The sequence below is a fragment of the Bos mutus genome, chromosome 24 (assembly GCF_027580195.1).
Source record: "Bos mutus isolate GX-2022 chromosome 24, NWIPB_WYAK_1.1, whole genome shotgun sequence".
In the NCBI taxonomy this organism is placed as follows: Eukaryota; Metazoa; Chordata; class Mammalia; order Artiodactyla; family Bovidae; genus Bos; species Bos mutus.
Window position 1 is genome coordinate 3,590,001 of NC_091640.1, and position 18,952 is coordinate 3,608,952.

At 49.5% G+C, this 18,952-nt stretch overlaps 1 protein-coding gene across 3 annotated transcripts; it reads left to right on the forward strand.

Moving 5' to 3' along the window:
* Positions 1–1,713: 1,713 nt before the first annotated feature.
* Positions 1,714–13,704, forward strand: PTGR3 (prostaglandin reductase 3). Of its 3 annotated transcripts, none has more exons than XM_070362034.1 (2): positions 1,714–2,466; positions 8,780–13,704. In XM_070362034.1, the coding sequence occupies exons 1-2, from the start codon at positions 2,258–2,260 to the stop codon at positions 9,702–9,704; spliced, it is 1,134 nt and encodes a 377-aa protein (XP_070218135.1). In that variant the 5' UTR covers positions 1,714–2,257; the 3' UTR covers positions 9,705–13,704. The 3 variants fall into 3 exon arrangements, with proteins under 3 accessions (XP_070218135.1, XP_014336469.2, XP_070218136.1); XM_014480983.2 differs by lacking the exon at positions 1,714–2,466 and adding an exon at positions 2,483–2,891; XM_070362035.1 differs by lacking the exon at positions 1,714–2,466 and adding an exon at positions 3,009–5,916.
* Positions 13,705–18,952: the final 5,248 nt, after the last annotated feature.

Consider the following 18,952-nt stretch of genomic DNA (forward strand, 5'->3'; position numbering starts at 1 on the left):
ACTTAGTCTAAGAGGAAGAAAGCAAACAAGACAGAGGAGTGAAGCCCCCGTACATACATGCGCCGGGGGGAGATGTCAGGCGCTGCTCCACCTTCCAAACAGTCACAGATCAAACAGTGTCACCCGCCGCCGGAGCGCCACTTGGTGCCCCGCGCTCCCCGCGGGGCTGTGCCGCCAGGATCGCCGCTTCTTCGGAGGCGAAATCTAATGCAAACACATTTTGATCATGGATTTTTGGCCGGTCTTGATCTTCCAACAGAAAAATTTTGAAAAATACACAAAAAGCACCCCCCCTTCCGAGAAAAAAAAAAGCCAACAACAACAACCCGGAGAGTGTGCGCGAAGGGGTGAAGAGCAGACATTCACTGGGTGGGCGAGATGAGCGTGGACGGTCCCCCCCAAACTCCTGGGAGAGAGGAGATGCACTCTCGCTCGCTCCTCTTTTCAGTGAAATATAACACACATTCGGATCGCAGAGCTTTCAGACAGTCTCAACTGATAGACAGACACATCGAGCTGCTTTTCCGGCTTCAGTTTTTACTCCTCCTCCTCTCGCCAACGTCACCCTGACAATTACAAATAGGTCTCTCACAAACCATACCTGTCAATCTTTTTAATTGCTTTGTTTTCTTTTTTTTTCCCCCCCGAGCTAAACAATATGACACAAAAAAGAAATCTTAATACGCCATAACATAAAAGATTGCACACTGGAGAAAGACATTGAGGGGTTTGTTATTGTAATCCACCGGTTGACCGTGGGTGAAGCCCATGTGTTATAAGCCAAGTTGAGTAGACACTAGTTCCTGCAGATTTTTAAACCTGCGAGTTTCCCCCTCCGCCCCCGCTTGTACACTCACACACACGCACCCACGTGGACACAAACTACCCTTGGAAGAGGAATGTCCGACATTTGAGATAAAAATACCTGTGTCACTTTTGCAATCCTAGTTTGGGGTTAGATGTGATTGGGGAGGGGCACTGTGCGGCTTTTATATTTTGGTAATTAATGAGTAAGTGGAAATAAGGAAACATGTTTCACTTCAATGTATTCCTTTAATAAAAATTTAATGATGGACTTTGCTCATCACACAAAAAAATGGGGAATATATTTAATCTGGCCCCTCTGTGAGAAGTGAATTGATTATTTGGTCAATACAAACAGGGAGATAATTGACACGATGGAAAGGCAGATCTTTCTAACTGGGTTATAAAAAAGGTCCTCATACATCATGGCAACGTCTCCATCCAGTTCCATTAAGGCCCTTGGCACCACCCCCACCCCCCACCCCCAGAAGTTTAAGATGTTCGTGTGTTGTGGGAATTTGACCCTCTGGTTTCCAGTATCTGTGTTTCTTTCCCAGTGGGAAACCTGTAACAGTCTTGTAGAGGCCACTTAAAACAGTCATGGAAAAACATGAAGTCTTGGCCAAAATAAATAAAATGGCTTAGTTCGTGCAACTTACATGGGACAGACTAAGGGCAAGGCGACACGGGCGAGGCGTTGCGGGGACAAGGGCCAACAGCCTGGGGCGCAGGATGCCCTGGGCACCCCCTGTCCGGCGCTGGGTGCTCCTGCGCCCGCACCGGCGCCCAGGGCTCCCCGCCCGGCCCCGGGCCCGGGCCGTGCCCCGCCGCCCCGGCCGCGCTCGGGGTTGATTCGTACCACCTTGCAAGGAAGTGAACGCTCCGCACGGGAAGGGGAGGCGCCTGCGCCGGCCGCTGGGCGCCGCGCAGCTCCGAGGACGCCCCGGGCTGCCGCCGGCTGTGGGCCGCGGCGGTAGCCGGACGCGCGGGTGCCCTCGCCGCCCCCCTCACCCTTTTAGAGGAGTCAAATCCGGCTTTTAGATCGTGGGGAGGGTGGAGATATCCGGTGCCTCCCGGGCGCCGGGAGGAAGGGGGAGGGCGGAGAGGATCCTTGGCCAGTCTGCGCCAAGCAGATTCAAACCAAAACAAAAAGATTAAAGGAGCAGCGGCCAGGGCGTCAGCGATCCCCCGGCCCGGACCCCGGGGGTGGCGCGCCCGGGAACCGCGGGGGCTGTGCGGACTACCCGTGCAGCGCGCGGCGGGGCAGGAGAGGGGAGCGGGCGCCAAGCGTAGTGGGGAAGCGGGGCGGGGGGAGCCGAGGGGAGGGCGCGGGCCGGAGGAGGGGCGGACCCGCCCGCTCCGCCCGCCGCGCGGAGCCTCGCCTCGCCGAGCGGCCCGGACTGGGCGCGACCCCGGCCAGCGGCGGCGCAGAAAGAAGGCAGAGGCGCGGGCCATGCAGAGGCTGGCGCTCGCCGGGACCCGAGCCATCGTGGACATGTCGTACGCCCGCCACTTCCTGGACTTCCAGGGCTCGGCCATCCCTAGCGAGATGCAGAAGCTGGTGGTGACCCGGCTGAGCCCCAACTTCCGAGAGGCCGTCACCCTGCGCCGGGACTGCCCGGTGCCCCTCCCCGGGGACGGAGACCTCCTCGTCCGGAACCGGTGAGCCCGGCGCGCGCCCCCAGCCCAGGCCCCGGCCCGCGCTGCGCCGCGCAGCTCCGGTGCTGTCCCGCGCCCGCCGGCGTCCCCACTCCCGGCGCGCGCTCGGGCTCAGAGCCCGACTTTGCGAGATCCCGGGAAGTTGAACCCGCCGCCATCTGGCGAAGGCGAACGTAATGAGACTGTTGCCGGTGTGAATATCCGATGGCACCGAACGTCCTCATAACGGAGGGTTATTTTAATTTGGGATTCCCCTCCCCTCCCCCAGCCCTCCCTCCTCCTCCCCCTCCCGCTCCCGAAATAAAACCGACGGGACCCAGAAGGGGAGGCTCCCCGCCCAGCCCACCCGCGCGCACCCACGGCTCCAGCGATCGCCTAATCTTTAGGGTGGAGTTGGGAACAGCCTGGACACAAACCGCGACGTTTAGGTAACGTGCTTTGGAGGAAGGAGGCCGGGGCCCTGGCTGGCTGTTCCTCTCCGCTCCAGGTTGGCAGCTGCCTGGCTGTGGCGGAGCCTGTCGTTGGGTGTGTTGGTGTGCACCTCGCTGGTGCCGTCTGCGTGTTGTCAGCTCTGTGTGACTGTCGTCTGTGCCCTGCAGTGTACCGCGGGGCGCGGGGCGCGCGTCCCGGGCGGCGGGGCCGGGGCGGGGGCATGGCCGCAGGTTTTGCAGACTGAGTGAGGCTTGGGTCGTCGCCCGACCTTGGGACTGTCATTTCCACCTCCACACTGCCCACCTTAATTTGTTTCTGTCTCACTAATCTTTAGTAACTGCTGAAGCAACAAGAGGGAAGGGACCTCACTCTTCAGAGCCGTGCCCGCGGCTCTGCCGGTGGGTCCTCTCGCTGCCTGACTTGCAGGCGGGGCGTCCGCTTCCTCCATCCCCCTTGGCGAGAGCGGGGCTCGCCCACCGGGTCAGTCCCGTCTGTGGGGCGAGTGTTGCATATTTTAGGTTGCGTAATACTTTCCGAGGGAGAAGTGACTTCTGGTTGTAACCAGGTTGTCAGTGGTGTGCTCGAAAGCACCCGGTCCTCGGCGAGGACTGAAGGAAGGACCGTGTATCTTATCTAATCAGCTTGGGGCAATGCTGAACGGTCCATTTTAGAGATTCGTATCAGTCTTCCAAACCTGGCTCGGAGACTTCGGAATTCTGACCAGGATGTCAGACTTCTGGGAACCTGTTGGAGAGGTAGAAACCAAGTGAGCCAAGGGTGGGACTGAGTGGAGGCTGGGAAAGGGGTGGGGGCAGGGGGCGCCTGAACCGGTGAGCTGAAGTGCACCGCTGGGACCCGGGCTTCGGAGGATTTCTTCATCAGTACCAGGAACCGCTAAGGCAGTTGAGATCCAGACGCGCGTCCTGCCAAGTTGAAAAGAAGGGTGGGTGAGTGTTCACGCAGGACATACAAAACACACGAGTGATTTGCTGGAAGTGAGATGAGACTCAGATTTAAAAAACCACCGAAGAAATCCAACAGGCAAAGTTTCACTCAGGCTTTTTCTCCCACCCCCCACCCCCGCCCCCCGCAACCGTGAACTGTGAGCACCAATGGCACACACCAGGCTGCTTGGGGAAAGAACACCTTTTACAAACAGGGTGTGAAGTGGGGTGGGGGTGACTGAGCGGGGCGGGCAGGGGAAGGTGTGAAGTTTCCGCACTCCCAGCAGCGGCGCGGCGGGACCCCCGCCCGCACCGCCGTGGAGGAGTTCCTGCCCGCAGAACCGGCCTGCCCGCCTGCGGGGCACCAGCTCCGCAGGGTGTGCGCCCCTTCCCCGCGCTGGGTCACCAGGGCCGGTCCCCGAACTGGGTGGTCGGTTGGAGTTCTGGAGCACCGGCTGCCATGTTGGATGCTCTCAACTTGGGTTGCTTTAAGATCCACACCTCTATCTTCCATCCACAGATGCCAAGAATCCCTTTACTATAAATAGGATATTTATAGTCACCGCTTGACCTCTAACTTCTACCTTGAAATCCGTCACAGAAGAAGGGGGCGCGTTTTCTGCTTGTGGGGAGGGGGCGGACCTCTGCCTGTCCCTCTCCTTACTCTGCTGGAAAATATGCCCCTACCCCCAAAACTGTGGCAAGATCCTTTATTCTAGCAAACGTTGTCAGTAAGGGTGGCATTTTACCGATTTTTTTTTTTTTTTTTTTTAAGAATAGAGGCTCAATACTTCACTACAGGTTAGTTCATTTTAATCCCAGACCAAATCGCCCCGAACAGTGTCAACTGCATGAAAATTATGTGCAAGAGCTTCTCATTTTAATCGTAATAATAATAATATGCTCCGGAGTGAATGGATTCAGCCCAAATTCACATGTTTGGAAAGGTGTCTGGGTGGTTTTAATTGTGCTCCGTCTGACTTTGTCTTTCAGCGGAACCTTTTACACGTGTCTTTCCATTTTAACAGAAAATACAAATTCTTTATTCACAGTGATAGAGGTGCTTTTTAAGACATCGATTTAGCATAATCAAGTTTATCATTTAGGAAAGGTGTGAGAAGGGGGCCTAGAATCCTTCTAGAACGTGCCCACGCCTTTCCTTTATCCACTTCTGGCCTTCCGCTTTCTAACATCCGAGGAAATCCCGCTTCCCTCCTCAGAAAAGAGAAGAAAATAAAGGAGAAAGACTCCGACTCCCTCTGGTTCAGTTCACGCACTATTTTTAGATTTCTCTTTTTTTGCAAGATACTGCCACATTATTTCGTTTCCAAATATTTCTAACGATTTTCTGTTCAAATGTAAGATAATGGAGCAAAGAGTTTGTAGGACCGGCACAGAGAGGGTGGGGGATGGGGAGGGCATTTTTGATAAACCGTTTGTTGCTCAAGGGAGGGTAACTATTCCTGCTCATTCTCCAGGCCGAGATTTTTTTTTTCCTTCATTCTTCCTTTTCTTTATCCCCCTTTTTTCTTTTTCTTTCTTTTCTTTCTTTTTTTTTTTTTTTTTTAAGGAAGGTCTGGTTTGGCGGACTTTGTCTTCCAGTATTGAAGGTTTAGCTCTGGACTTGAGTCTTCGGGTTTGATTTTTGTTAACAGAAAACCCATTGCCTTCCCTCGGACCGCTGCCCTGTTTCACAATAAACATGACGAAAGGGCTCATCGCTTTTTAGTGTAAATAAACCGAGTGACTCTGGAAGGGTATATATTTGGGGAGAGCCCCAAACATCCCGTTCTTTTTCCCGGGGCTCCTCGATTTTTGTCTTTTGCGAGGGTCTGCCTGTCGGATCGCTAGACCCCTGCACTCATTAAAAGCACGTAGTTTAAATTAAAGGGGTACAGACGAGTCTCCAAATGCACGCATCCTCCCTAGCGCGTCTTCTCTTTCTTTTTCTCGCTCACTCGCCCTTTCTGTCCGCTGCTCCCCAAACCCGGACACGCGCCTGCCGCTCTTGAACTTGTTTCTGATGGAGCCGAAGGCGCCGGCTCCCACTCCTCCCAATCCTCTTCCCAAAGCCCAGGTAAGAACCAAGGCGCGTCCGGGCAGTGGCGGGTCCACACCAGCCGCGGTGGCGGCGCAGCGTCAAAGCGGGGGTTCAGGGAGAGGTGGGGGCTCGCAACCAGAGGCTGGGCGATCCTGGAGAGGGTGAGGTGTGCGGAGCCGAGCAGGAACTCCGGATTCCTTCACCGACGACGCGGGCGATTTAGAAGACGGCAGGGTAGGGTAGAAAGACACGAAAAATGGGGGTGCCTGCGAGGCCAAGGTCACGGTCTGGCCGCCGGCGGCTTCTGTCGCGAGGCCGATGAGCTCAGGAGCGCCGCGTGCCCCGGGATCCCCTGGCACTAGATCGCCCCAGGGCCCGAGCTCGGCGGCCGGTGTGGACTGGGCGCGCCCGCCGGGATCCCGGCTCGGCCCAGGGAGGCTGAGGTCATGGTCGCGGGCCTGGGCGGCGACCCGGGCGACTCCAGTCCGCTCCGGGAGTCGGACTCACGGATCGCATCTGTCCGTGGTGGCAGTGGAGAGACCGCGGGACGACGGCACCGGCCGGGCAGTCGGTGGAGGCCGGGCACTTGGCGAGGGGAGATAGTCCCAGAAGCGCGGGTTTCTGGCGCCCTGCAGGTTGGCCCGGGCGCATCGAGGGCGCCGCAGGGAGCGGGGACGTGGACCGGGCGCGGGGCGGGCCCTGTGGTCTCCGGCTCCCGCTCCAGCGCTGGCCGGGCTCCACCGCAATGTCTGATTTGGGTTTTTAAGCAAAGCCCCCTTGGTGAGCTCAAGCTGCCGCTGGTGGGCTGCAGCCGCCGAGCTCCCGACAGAGCCCACCCTGCCCCCCAACGCGCGCGCGCGCACACACACACACACACACACGGGCCCTCGCTGCCCACTTTGCGCGGGTGCCCTCGCCCCGCCGCCGCTTGTCTCCCAGGCGTGCGCCCTGCTCGGTCCTCCGCCTCCCGCCTGGAAGTGGCAACCACAGCCCCGGACGGGGGTGCGGAGGGTGGGGGCGGTGATGGGACTGCCTTTTCCTCCAACAGCCCCTTCCCGCTCCCCAGCCCCCTCCCCCCAGTTCGCTCCGGTTTGGAGATGAGGGTGACCCGAGGGGCCGAGTTCAAGGCGGGGGCTCCCGCAAGGGAAGGGGCTCTGTGGTTGGAAAGGCAGAAACGCCAGCGCGGGAAGGGGGCGGGGGTAGGGAGGTGGGCGGGAGGGAGGGGGCAAGACGGGAGGCGCGAAGGCCACGGGAAGGGTGAGTCTAATCCTGAGCGAGAACAGAGCGGGCTACCCGCCCTGGCCCCCACCTGTAAGCACAGCCCGCCTTCCCGCCCCCGCCGGCGGTCCTGCAGCCGGCCTTCCAGCCCCAGCGATCGGGCATCCAGAGGCACCCCGACAGGGCTCCACCGCCGCCTTCCCCGAGGTCCGGAAGCACGCGCTCAGGACACTAGGCCAGGCCTGGAGAACTCGGCAAAGTGAAAGGAAAGATGCCCGGCCCTCCCCTGCCCAAAAGATGGAACGTGGGCGTCTTGGCATTAAATGCCAAATGAGAACCCACCACAAACCGTTATTCCCGCTTCTCATTACTATGTGTCCTGTTCGGGCATGGAATCCTGTAACGTGATTGTGAGGCCTTGCGTCTGGTAACTTCTGAAAGCTGCTGGACGAGCCCGAAGGAGAGTTTCCTGCTTTCTTATTTCTGTTGATGAAATATGTAGAGAGTGTCCAATCGTGTATGCCGGGCACCGTCATAAGGGCACATTTACGAGGGCTAAGTATTGTCTCTATACAAAGTGGAAGTGAGTCCTTGTGCGGGGCAGTTTGGGGTTTATTAAGTTAAATTATTTTAACATGAACCCTACTTACCAGCTTCCCTCCTGCCCCCAGATCCCAGCACCTTTTCCTTTCATTACAGGTGGAAATGGCGTCTTTAGGGTCCTCCAGTAGTGTGTCTCGGCCACCTCCCGACATCCTTAGGAGAATGGCTTTTCCCCTTATGTATCAGGATATTTTTGTTATGAAGTATACTGAGATGAAAAAAAGCTGGTAAAAATACCAGCCTGGCAATTAAATTGACTCTGGATACCAAAGTGAAAATAATCATCTGGTATTAATCAAGTATGTCTCTGCTTCTTGTTGAGGAAAAATATAGTGTCGATTTGCTTTCCTTTTCATCTGGGAAGGACTGTAAAATGTTGGATGTTCCATAAAAATCTCTCTACCCTTATGAGACAATTTTTGTTCAATTAATCAAAATGCATATTTTCACACTGGACACAGTTACATCAGAAGGAAAATTTGCTGCAGCCTCTCACACTGTTTGAAACAAGCCCTGCAGTAACGTGTAACAGCCAGTGACCTTGTACATTACATCAATCTTTAATAATATCATTGTCGTTACTATTATTATCTGAAGTGTTAAATTGTTGCCAGAATCAATACAAGTCTACCTCTTTGAATATATTTTATCCCTCTGTTGTTTTTAACATCTTTGCTAAGAGACCAATTAATTTCCAACTCATAGCTCTAGTGAAGTTTGTGTATGAGGGCTTCCTGAATTTTTTTTTTCCTCTCTTTTGAAAGAAAGAGAAAGGGAATAAATGGCGTATGAAATAAACAACCTGTTTAGAGGGATGTGAAATTATTCCTAACCTAATAAAAGAATACAATAAACCAAAACTCTGATATGGAATCACTGTTGAGCTCACATTTGTTTGATTTCTTTCTTTTTTTTTTTTTTGAAGTGCATATCAAGAGTTTTGGGTGTTTGTTTTTCTCAAATTCTATCAGAATAGATAACAGCTTCACCACCCTCCATGGTCACCAGATTTAGAGGAACAGAAAAAGCCTTGACAAAGAAAGCACCTGAACGTGTGTGTGTGTTTGTTTTCCTCTAGATTTGTTGGTGTCAATGCTTCTGACATCAACTATTCGGCTGGCCGCTACGACCCTTCAGTCAAGACCCCCTTCGACGCAGGCTTCGAAGGTGTCGGGGAGGTGGTGGCCTTGGGCCTGTCTGCCAGCGCTGCGTTCATGGTCGGCCAGGCTGTGGCCTACATGGCGCCTGGTTCCTTCGCTGAGTACACGGTGGTGCCTGCCAGGGTCGCCATCCCAGTGCCGGGCCTGAAACCCGAGTATCTCACGCTCCTGGTGAGTGGGACCACAGCCTACATCAGCCTGAAAGAGCTCGGGGGGCTGTCGGAAGGGAAGAAGGTCCTGGTGACCGCGGCAGCCGGGGGCACCGGCCAGTTCGCCGTCCAGCTCGCAAAGAAGGCCAAGTGCCATGTCATTGGAACATGCTCTTCTGCCGAGAAGTCTGCTTTTCTGAAGTCTGTTGGCTGCGACCGCCCCATCAACTATAACACCGAGCACGTGAGCACCGTCCTGAGGCAGGAGTACCCCCAAGGTGTGGACGTGGTGTACGAGTCCGTCGGGGGAGCCATGTTTGACTTGGCCGTGGACGCCTTGGCTACCCGAGGGCGCTTGATAGTCATCGGGTTCGTCTCTGGCTACCAGACTCCTACTGGCCTGTCGCCCGTGAAAGCAGGAACACTTCCAGCCAAACTGCTGAAGAAATCTGCCAGCGTCCAGGGCTTCTTCTTGAACCATTACCTTCCTGAGTTTCGAGGTGCCATGGACCACTTGCTCAAGATGTATGCGGGTGGTGAGCTGGTTTGTGAGGTGGACACTGGAGGTCTGTCTGCAGAGGGCAGGTTTACCGGCCTGGAATCGGTCTTCCGGGCCGTCGATTATATGTACATGAGAAAAAACACTGGAAAAATTGTCGTTGAATTACCTCCCTCTGTCAACAGTAAGCTATAAAAGCAGAACAATGGCATAAGAGAAAGAAAATGGGCATTTTATGCCCCAGAATTACTCAAATCAATTTATTTTTAGTTGGTAATGGAGATAATATTTTTTTAAAAAACAAAAGTAAAGTTTAATGTATAGGTCTCTCTCTTTTCTTTGCTTCCTTTTTTTTTTTTTTTGCTTTCCCTTGCCAAAAAAAAGTGCTAATAAAACTTCCCTCCATGGCACAGAGGTAAAACCTTTACATTCAGTTCTTCACTCATGGACAGTCTCATTCCAGATTTTATTGTTCCAGGGAACTAAATTAATTCCTGATGCAAGATCTGATCAAATCAGCATGTCTTCAACTTGATGAGATTTTAAAATCGGGCTTGAAAACAGTTCATGAGTTCTTTGCTATGGGAGATTTTGGTATAATGCTAACAAGTTGTTAATAAATGAGAGAGAGAGCAAGTCAGTCACTTCTCAAGAGTCCATATTCTCAGGAAATGGCCCTTCTCCTTCCATAAATTACCAGCCAATTCTCTAAATAGAAATTTGGAAGGATTCTCCCAAAACTCTGACTCTGTTAGGTCATTAGAAAAAAAATTAAATGAGCACAGACCTCTTTTAAAGAATGTCTCTTTATTTAATGATTTTATGCACAATCATGCTGGTGAGGCATGTGTGGGATGGAAAATTTCTCTCTTCCCTTAAGAAGCAAAGTAGTGTTGAAAACTCATATGGACAAAAGAGCAGGTTTGGTAAAGGGAAACTAGAGATTCGGGAGACTTTAAAAATTTAGTACATGCACGGGAAATGAAGTATATGCTCCATCCACAGTAAGAGTCAACATAACAAAACATGGCCGTACAGGGAAAGCTCTGTAGACACGGAACAGAACCCTTCATCCGCCTACTGGGGTGTGTCAAACAGCATCCCGCAAAGCAGGGACTGAAGTGACCTAAGATGAGCGTGCATTTGCTTCTCATTCAAGACTTTGGGAAGGCGGGTTTTCTCCCTGACCTGGAAGTAGAGTAGCCACCACTGATGCCATGTCACGCTTCAGGTCTCCACGCGGCCTGTTGGGACAAGATGCTTCTTGCCACCATCACCTGACGTCACACCCGTGAAGGTACCCAGCCCCGAGCCTTCCCCTCTGAATCAAGCCCACGGCTGACCCACCTTCGTCTCCTCCTTCCTCAGCTCCCCAGAGGCTGCTCCGGGTTTTCATCGCGGAGGTGGGAACCCCACCCTGCCTGTCTAACGAAGCCACGCCCACCAGACTTTTTCAGAGCCTTGGGTTTCAGCGTCTCTAACAGGCTAAACAAACAGACACCGGATTAGAGAGATTCTAGGAAACTTGGTGACCGTATTTAATTTTTCTCTCCTTCTGTCTGAGAGGCAAGGCAGTCCTACCGCTGAATAGCTGTTAGGATCTATTTTACAAGATTTACTCATTTTCAGGTATCTAATGTAGCTGCTAGCATGCATGCACAACAATACAATTTATATGGTAAATGGAGCCAAATAATGGCTTCACTGAATGTTATGGCTGCACTGAAGGGAAATGTCACGGTAAATAGTTGCCAAATTATGGATCATGCCGGAGTGTCACAACTGCACTAAAGACAAATAGCCCTGGAGGCTATTGCCACTGTGACGCTTTTGAGTTATGAAGAAGGGTAACAGCCCGATGGGAGGCTCTTTGCGTCCTCATTATAGCCAGGGGTTACTAGTGCAGGGCACCGGAGAAGCCAGGCCAGTGTGCTGCTCGGGTATTAATCTGTCCCTTTCAGACCTAACAGCTGTAGCGAAACCGAAGGGGACTTGGCCTCCCTTTTAGAGACCCAGGCAAACAAAGGGGAGGGGACAGGTTTTATGAATGTAACTGCAAGGGAATGACTGGTAGTGGAGCAACGCTGGAATCAAATCAGCTCATCAGAGAATATTATTCACTGTAAGGTAGTCTCTGTCCGATAGGCTTAGTTGTGTCCTAGGCAGACAGATGTGTGAAGTCTAAGCAATCATGGGCTTTCTCCCTCTGTCAAGACTTGAGTAGTAAGGACATTGCCAACTAAATTGCTTCTTCTAAACTGAAGTGCGTCCCGGTTTCTTTCATTTTAATGGGAGAGTAATAAAGATGAAAGACCAACATTTTAACGGATGGATCCCTGAAGCTACAGAATAGAAATTTATTATGTTTTGAAGGCATACACTAAATTCAGCTATGTTAAAAAAAAATTCAAACAACCAGGTTTAAAATAAAATATAATCTCAAAACCTCATGTTCTGTCTCTCCCCAAACTAAGAAACTACAGAGCATACTGTTTCCATTTATTCTTAGAAAACAAGCATGAGAGATTCCGCCCATTCAGATAATGCCAAAAATATGTTTAAACTTTTTTTTTTTTTATTCTTCTGAAAAATGATTTGTAAATTGAGGGTCATAGTTCAGCATCAGTTTCATCTTCTGGGATTATCGTTCAAGCCCAGCCTCTAATGGGAGGTGAAATGGTGCGATCCTCTCTCCGCCTTTCTTCTGAACTGTATTACATATCACAAAAAGTACATCCATAATTCAGGGCAATTGTCAGTCTTTGTTTTAGAGACGGGGCCGGGGCTGAACGATCCCGGTGGATGAATTATTTCTGGGTTCTCAGGGTGGCCTTCTCTGCACATCAGCCTTGAGGTCCCTGGCTGGGCAGATGGAGAGCCTTGGCTCCAGTTAGCATGCCAAGAAACGAGGGAGTCCCAGCTATTCCCTCCCGTCCCACTGTGATTTGTAAAAGGCCAAATGCTCTTCCTTCAAATTTGGTTTTGCAAAAAATACCAACAATGTCATTGCAGGTCCATCTGATGATGACTACCATTGTTCACCACCTTCAGCATTAAAAAAAAAAAAATCAGGATATAGTTTGCAGAGAAACTACAGAGAAGTTTTTCATGATGTGCTCTAAAAATTGTTATTATATGATTTCATCTGAATGGAGTTTCTCAGGAGGAGGATAGCGCCTTTATAAATGGTCATTAGTATTACATGCAGTATTTACCTAATGAAAGTGCAGTGACAAGTCACCATTTCATTTTATTAAAATGAAAATCTTGCATTATGTACTTAAAGAACATTCCAGCTAATGAGGATGTAACGTCCTTGGTACAACACAGACCTCCTTTTTTGTGTGTGTTCACCCACCACAAGATGCTGGAAACTTGACAAATGATATCATTTAAGACATGCCTGCCGTAGGGACCTGCTTTTTGGCTTCCTGTTTCTGGCTTTTATTTGGGTAACATTTATAATGGCCACCCGACTTGTAATGGACAGCGTTTTAACCCCTTCATAGAGCTCCCAATTAGCGTGAATTTACTACATACAGGATTTCCTTTAAAATGGGGCAGGGAGTGCTCAGGACTGAAAATATGTTTTTGATCACTTGACCACATGTGCATATGGGATAAACAGCATATTTTAGATTTATATGGAAATAGGCAAGCAGCATGCAACTTTCAGGAAAAAAAAAAATGATAGGCGAAGACAGAGCATGATCAGCTGCGGGCCTGAGTTTCCTAGGGCTTACAGCACAAGGTTTATGAATGTAACCCAGGTACAAATGGCCTGACTTGGTGCATTCATAATTACTGCTCTCTATACTGTCCAGTGTCTTGTTTTATTAAATTGCTTGCTATTTATAGTACTTGTTTAGAGACAAAATGTATGCAAACTTTATTAGCTAATTTGGGGGTTTATTGGTGTTTTTTTTTTTTAATTTAGGTTTTCTGTAACTAATGTTCTAATTATGGCCCAGAATTGTGATCATATTTCAGAAGTAAAAATATAAAACTCTGAGTTCTCAATACTACTAGTGTGGGCATTTTAACCTTTCAACTCCATTTTTTTGTAGACCTTTCGTATCATGCTATTCAACTTGTGAAAGGAGGAATGTTTGAGAACCTTATTACTGTTAACATGAGCAAAGTATGGAATATTGGCCCCAAAAATGCTATACAAAATAAATAATGTTTCCCAGTATGTATCGGTTCACATAATTCTTGATAGTAGAGTTGATATTTTTTTTTAAAAAAGTCAAATAAGATACATATTTTAATTCTGTGTGCTTGAGTCTTCTGTATTCTTCTTTCCCTAGATTGAGAAGTTACTGGGATGTGAAAACAACACTAAAAATGGCGGGGTGTCTTAGCATCTGTTTTTTTATTTTTGTTGAAATAGAGTTGATTTACAGTGCTGTGTTAGTTTCAGGTACACAGCAGAGTGGCTGAGTTATGTGTATATATGTACACGTATATATGTATGTATATGAATATATGCTGCTGCTAAGTCGCTCAGTCGTGTCCGACTCTGCGACCCCATAGACGGCAGCCCACCAGGCTCCTCCGTCCATGGGATTTTCCAGGCAAGAGTACTGGAGTGGGGTGCCATCGCCTTCTCCATAACTATATGTATATCTATATGTATATGTATAGTTATGTATATATATGTACAATAATGTGTATATATTGTACAATAACATGTGTATATTCTTTTTCAGATTTTTTTCCATTACAAGCTATTATAAGATATTGAGCATAGTTTCCTGTGCTATATAGTAAGTCCTTGTCAGCAATGTGGATAGACCTCAGGATCTAAGGAGCATACTAAGTGAAATACATCAGACAGAGAAATACAAATATCCTGTGATATCACTTATATGTGGAATTTAAAATATGACATGAATTTATTTACAAAGCAGAAATAGACTCACAGACATAGAAAACCAAGGGGGGAAAAGGGCAGGTTTTAAATTAGGAGGTCAGGATTAAAATATACACACTACTACAGATAAAACATAACCAGCCTCCGTTCTCGATAAGATGGTTTGGTCCACTGTGGACCTGCCCTTCAGCACCTGCTCACAGCATCCGGGGAGGCACAGACCCTGTCACGAAGCGAGTCTTGCGTCTCTGGAGCAGTCGGTAAGTACCCCACGGAGTGCAGTTTAGGGAAAGCGATACATGCCTCATACGTGCAGGGACGCATGAACCAAAAGCACAGGGACCAACACCCCCTTGAAGGGAGCTATTCGACAGTGTCTTTCTGCCAATGTGAAATTAAAAGAATAATTAAAACATACCCTGCTGACTGGTGGTGATGTCCAGTAGGGAAGATGGATTTATGCTCAGAGCTCAGGAAAATGGCCCATAAATCGTCAGCTACCATTATGCCCTATCCCTTCCATGCGAAGAGTGGAACCGAATCTTAGAATGACCTGAGCCTGTGGTCTCTCTGGCTGGTGGGAGATGTGGAGCATGTTTAGGGCAGAGACGCTGTCCAGCTTGGAAGTTTGGAAGTTTGCATTGCCCTGTGTGTGGCAGCCCCTGGGCGCAGGGGAGGCGGCCCACAGACACCGACACAGACCTGGGGGAAGTCTGGGAGGCTCTCTGCTCATCACAGACGAGAAGACCCCGCTGACCTTTAAATGGTAAAATTTGGGATTTAAGAGACAACCTAGGGCTTCCCTAGGTGTCTAGTGGTCAAGAACATGCCTGCTAATGCAAGGGATATGGGTTCGATTCCTGGTCTGGGAAGATTCCGCGTGCCGTGCAGCTTGCGAAGCGTGTGTGCCACAACTACTGAAGCCCTTATTCCCTAGACCCTGCGCTCTGCAACAGGAGCCTGAGCTCTGCAACAGGAGAGACGCTACCACAACGGGACACCCTTGCACTCCAGCTAGAGAGTAGCCCTCGCTTGCCGCAACTAGAGAAAGCCTGCACGCAGGAAAAAAAAGGGGGATAAAATAAATTACATATATATTTTTTTTTTTAAGAGAGACAATCTGGTTCTACTAACTATAAATGGAGAAAGCAAGACCCAAGAAGATTAGGTGCCTTGTCCAAGGTCGCAGAGAAGCAGCCAGAGTGCAGGCAAGCTCCTTTCCAGGGCACCAGACTGTCTCTGTCTTACCCTTTCATAAAATGCTGAGGTCCTGCCCTCGATGCCTGACTGAAAGCGTCACAGAATAACAACTGCCTCTGTTATAAATCTTCTGTTGGGTAAGGTGGTGACCAAACTGGAAAGAATATCACAGTTCTGACCCCAAAGTGTGTTCCACTCAAGACCCCCCTTTAATCCGGCACAAGTGAGGTGTTCAGACCACTGACTTCTGTGTCATCTAATTATCGCACTTCCCTTGTAGCTCAGTGGTTAAAGAATCCTCCTGCCAATGAAGGAGATGTGGATTTGATCCCTGGGTTGGGAAGAAACCCTGGAGGAGGAAATGGCAACCCACTCCAGTATTCTTGCCTGGAGAATCCAATGGATGGAGGAGTCTGGTGGGCTACAGTCCATGAGATGACAGAGTTGGACATGACTGATCAACGAAGTGTACACACACACACACACACACACCTACATATCACACAGCCTTTTGGGGGTAGGGGGAAAGAAGCTCAACAGAATTAAGGGCTGAATGACCACAATTTAGTTTTAATGCTACAAAGGTCTGATCTCCTTGTCAATATATTCTTATGTGTCAAATCATGAATATCAAATAGAGAAAAAATTTATCACCCCTTGTTGAGGGCTTATTTCCCTCAAGTATTTAACTTGCTTATGTTCTCGCCTATAGAGCTTGGCCAATGTTAGTAACAGCAAAATATCTAGAATCTGAACTGGCTGATCCCCCTGAAATGGAATTCTGAATCCAGCAGCTTCCAGGCTGCGGTGGCTGGATGTGCATACCCACAGTGGGAGGCGCCCTAGGGTGAGGGGGCGCGTGCGGGGAGAGGCCGCGGTGGGGCCACGTCTCCTCTTCCCACGGCTGGAATCTCATCCTCTGTACAAAGAACAGATCATAACTAAGGGTCGGAAGCAAGCCCTTCAAAACCACACGACGTTGAACATTCCTGTCTTTCTACATCATTTCTGTCTTCCTCGAACTCATGCATAAGAGGCACAAACTTTCAGCTTTACACACACACATCCTTTCGCAGGAGAAACAGCGCCTTTTCACACTGAGAATCCCTCCGCAGGAATAGCAACGTCAAAGGCAATCTCAGTTGGTCGAAAGCCTCATTTCCCACCGGAAATACCGGAAGCAATAGTGGTCCCTCTGTGTGTTGTTGGAATTTACATTTGAAAATTGGATTGTCTCCTTGAGGGTTTTTTATCAAAGTAACTTTCGGAGAATTACTTACATCCGGGTACGCTGGGTAGGGGAGACGAGGTTGAGCTCAAGAGCCCAGGTGTCACCCCAGCTTGAACCATGAAAGTGCTGTCATTGTCTTTATGGAAGGGTATTTCTCATTTCAATTTTCACATGTACTTTATGTAACATCTTAGAACCTGCTTACCAATTAGAATACAATGTCACTGCCTTCCCTCTTTCCTATCAAATTGATAAAGGAGAATGATGCCCATTTTACAGATGGGAAAATGCAGTGCAGAAAAGTGACTTTCCTGGATCAGTTAGTCACTTGTTGAACAAAGACTTGGGGTTCAAGGCTGTTTTCCACTCGAGAATGAAGCATCCCCAGCTTTCTTGTGCACACGCTCACCTGTCACAACAGAGCTCCTGACTCAGCAGGTCCAGGGTGGGGGCCCGGGAGCCTGCATTCCCCAGGGCTGCTGACACCAAGCCTGCACAGTGAGCAGCAAGGCCCTGGGTCTCACAACCTCTGAAGAGACCCCCATCCCACAAAATGCTGTTTTATAGAGCATTTCTGAGCAAGCTGTAGGTGATCTAGGAATGAATTCCAGAACACATGCTTAATACAGCTATGAAAATGCATTTTATCCTTGAGTTTTTGGCTCCTTTACTTTAACCATCAGCTGTGACACCCGTCGCCTATCTATTGGAGGGCTCTGGTGGTAAGTGTTTTCACCTAGTTCTAAGTGGGGCAGAAGGAGACATAGAAAGGGCACAGAAGTGTCCTGGGACTGCAGCGTCATGAAGATCATGGCACCTGATCGCATCCCTTTAGGGCAAATAGATGGGGATAAAGGGGAAACGGGCAGATTTTATTTTCTTGGGCTCCAAAATCACTGTGGATGGTGACTGCAGCCATGAAATTAAAAGACACTTGCTGCTAAGAAAAGCTGTGACAAACCTAGACAGTATATTAAAAAGCAGAGACATCACTTTGCCCACAAAGGTCTATATAGTCAGAGCTTTGGTTTTTCCAGGAGTCATGTACGGATGCGAGACTTGGACCATAAAGAAGGCTGAGAATCAAAGAATTGATGCTTTTGAATTGTGCTGGAGAAGACTCTTTACGAGTCCTTTAGACTCCAAGCAGATCAAACCAATCAATCCTAAAGGAACTCAACCCTGAGAATTCATTGGAAGGACCAATGCTGAAGCTGAAGCTGCAATACTTTGGTCACCTGTTGCAAAGAGCCAACTCATTGGAAAAGATCCTGATTCTGGGAAAGATTGAGGGCAGGAGGAGAAGGAGGTGACAGAGGATGAGATGGTTGTATGGCATCACCAACTCAATGGATATAAGTTTGAGCAAACTCCAGGAGATAGACAAAGACAGGGAAGCCTGGAGTACGGCAAGCCATGGTGGGACATGACTTCACATTGGAACAACAACTGTGGAGAACAGTATGGAGTTTCCTTCATACTACAGTCCCACTCCACTGCTGGGCATACACCCCAGGAAAACCATAATTCAAAAGCATACACGTACCCCAGTGTTCATTGCAGCACTGTTTACAATAGCCAAGATATGGAAGCAGCCTAAATGGTCATCAGTAGATGAATGGATAAAGAAGATGTGGTACATGTATACAATGGAATATTCCTTGGCCATAAGAAAGGATGAAATAATGCTATTTGCAGCAACATGGATGGAGTTTGTGAGATACTGAGTGAAACAAGTTATCATAAGACAAATATATGGTATCACTTATATGGAGAATCTTAAAAAGAAACAAATGAGCTTATCTACAAAACAGAAATAGAGTCACAGATGTAGAAAACAAATTTATGGTTACCAGGGGGTGGGGTGAGGATAAATGGGAAAATTGAGATGGACATATTCATACTGCTGCTGCTGCTAAGTCGCTTGAGTCGTGTCTGACTCTGTGCGACCCCATAGGGCAGCCCACCAGGCTCCCCCCGTCCTTGGGATCCTCCAGGCAAGAACACTGGAGTGGGTTGCGATTTCCTTCTCCAGTGCGTGAAAGTGAAAAGTGAAAGCGAAGTCGCTCAGTCATACTGCTGTACATAAAATAGATAACTAATAAGGACCTGCTGTATAGCACAAGGAACTCTACT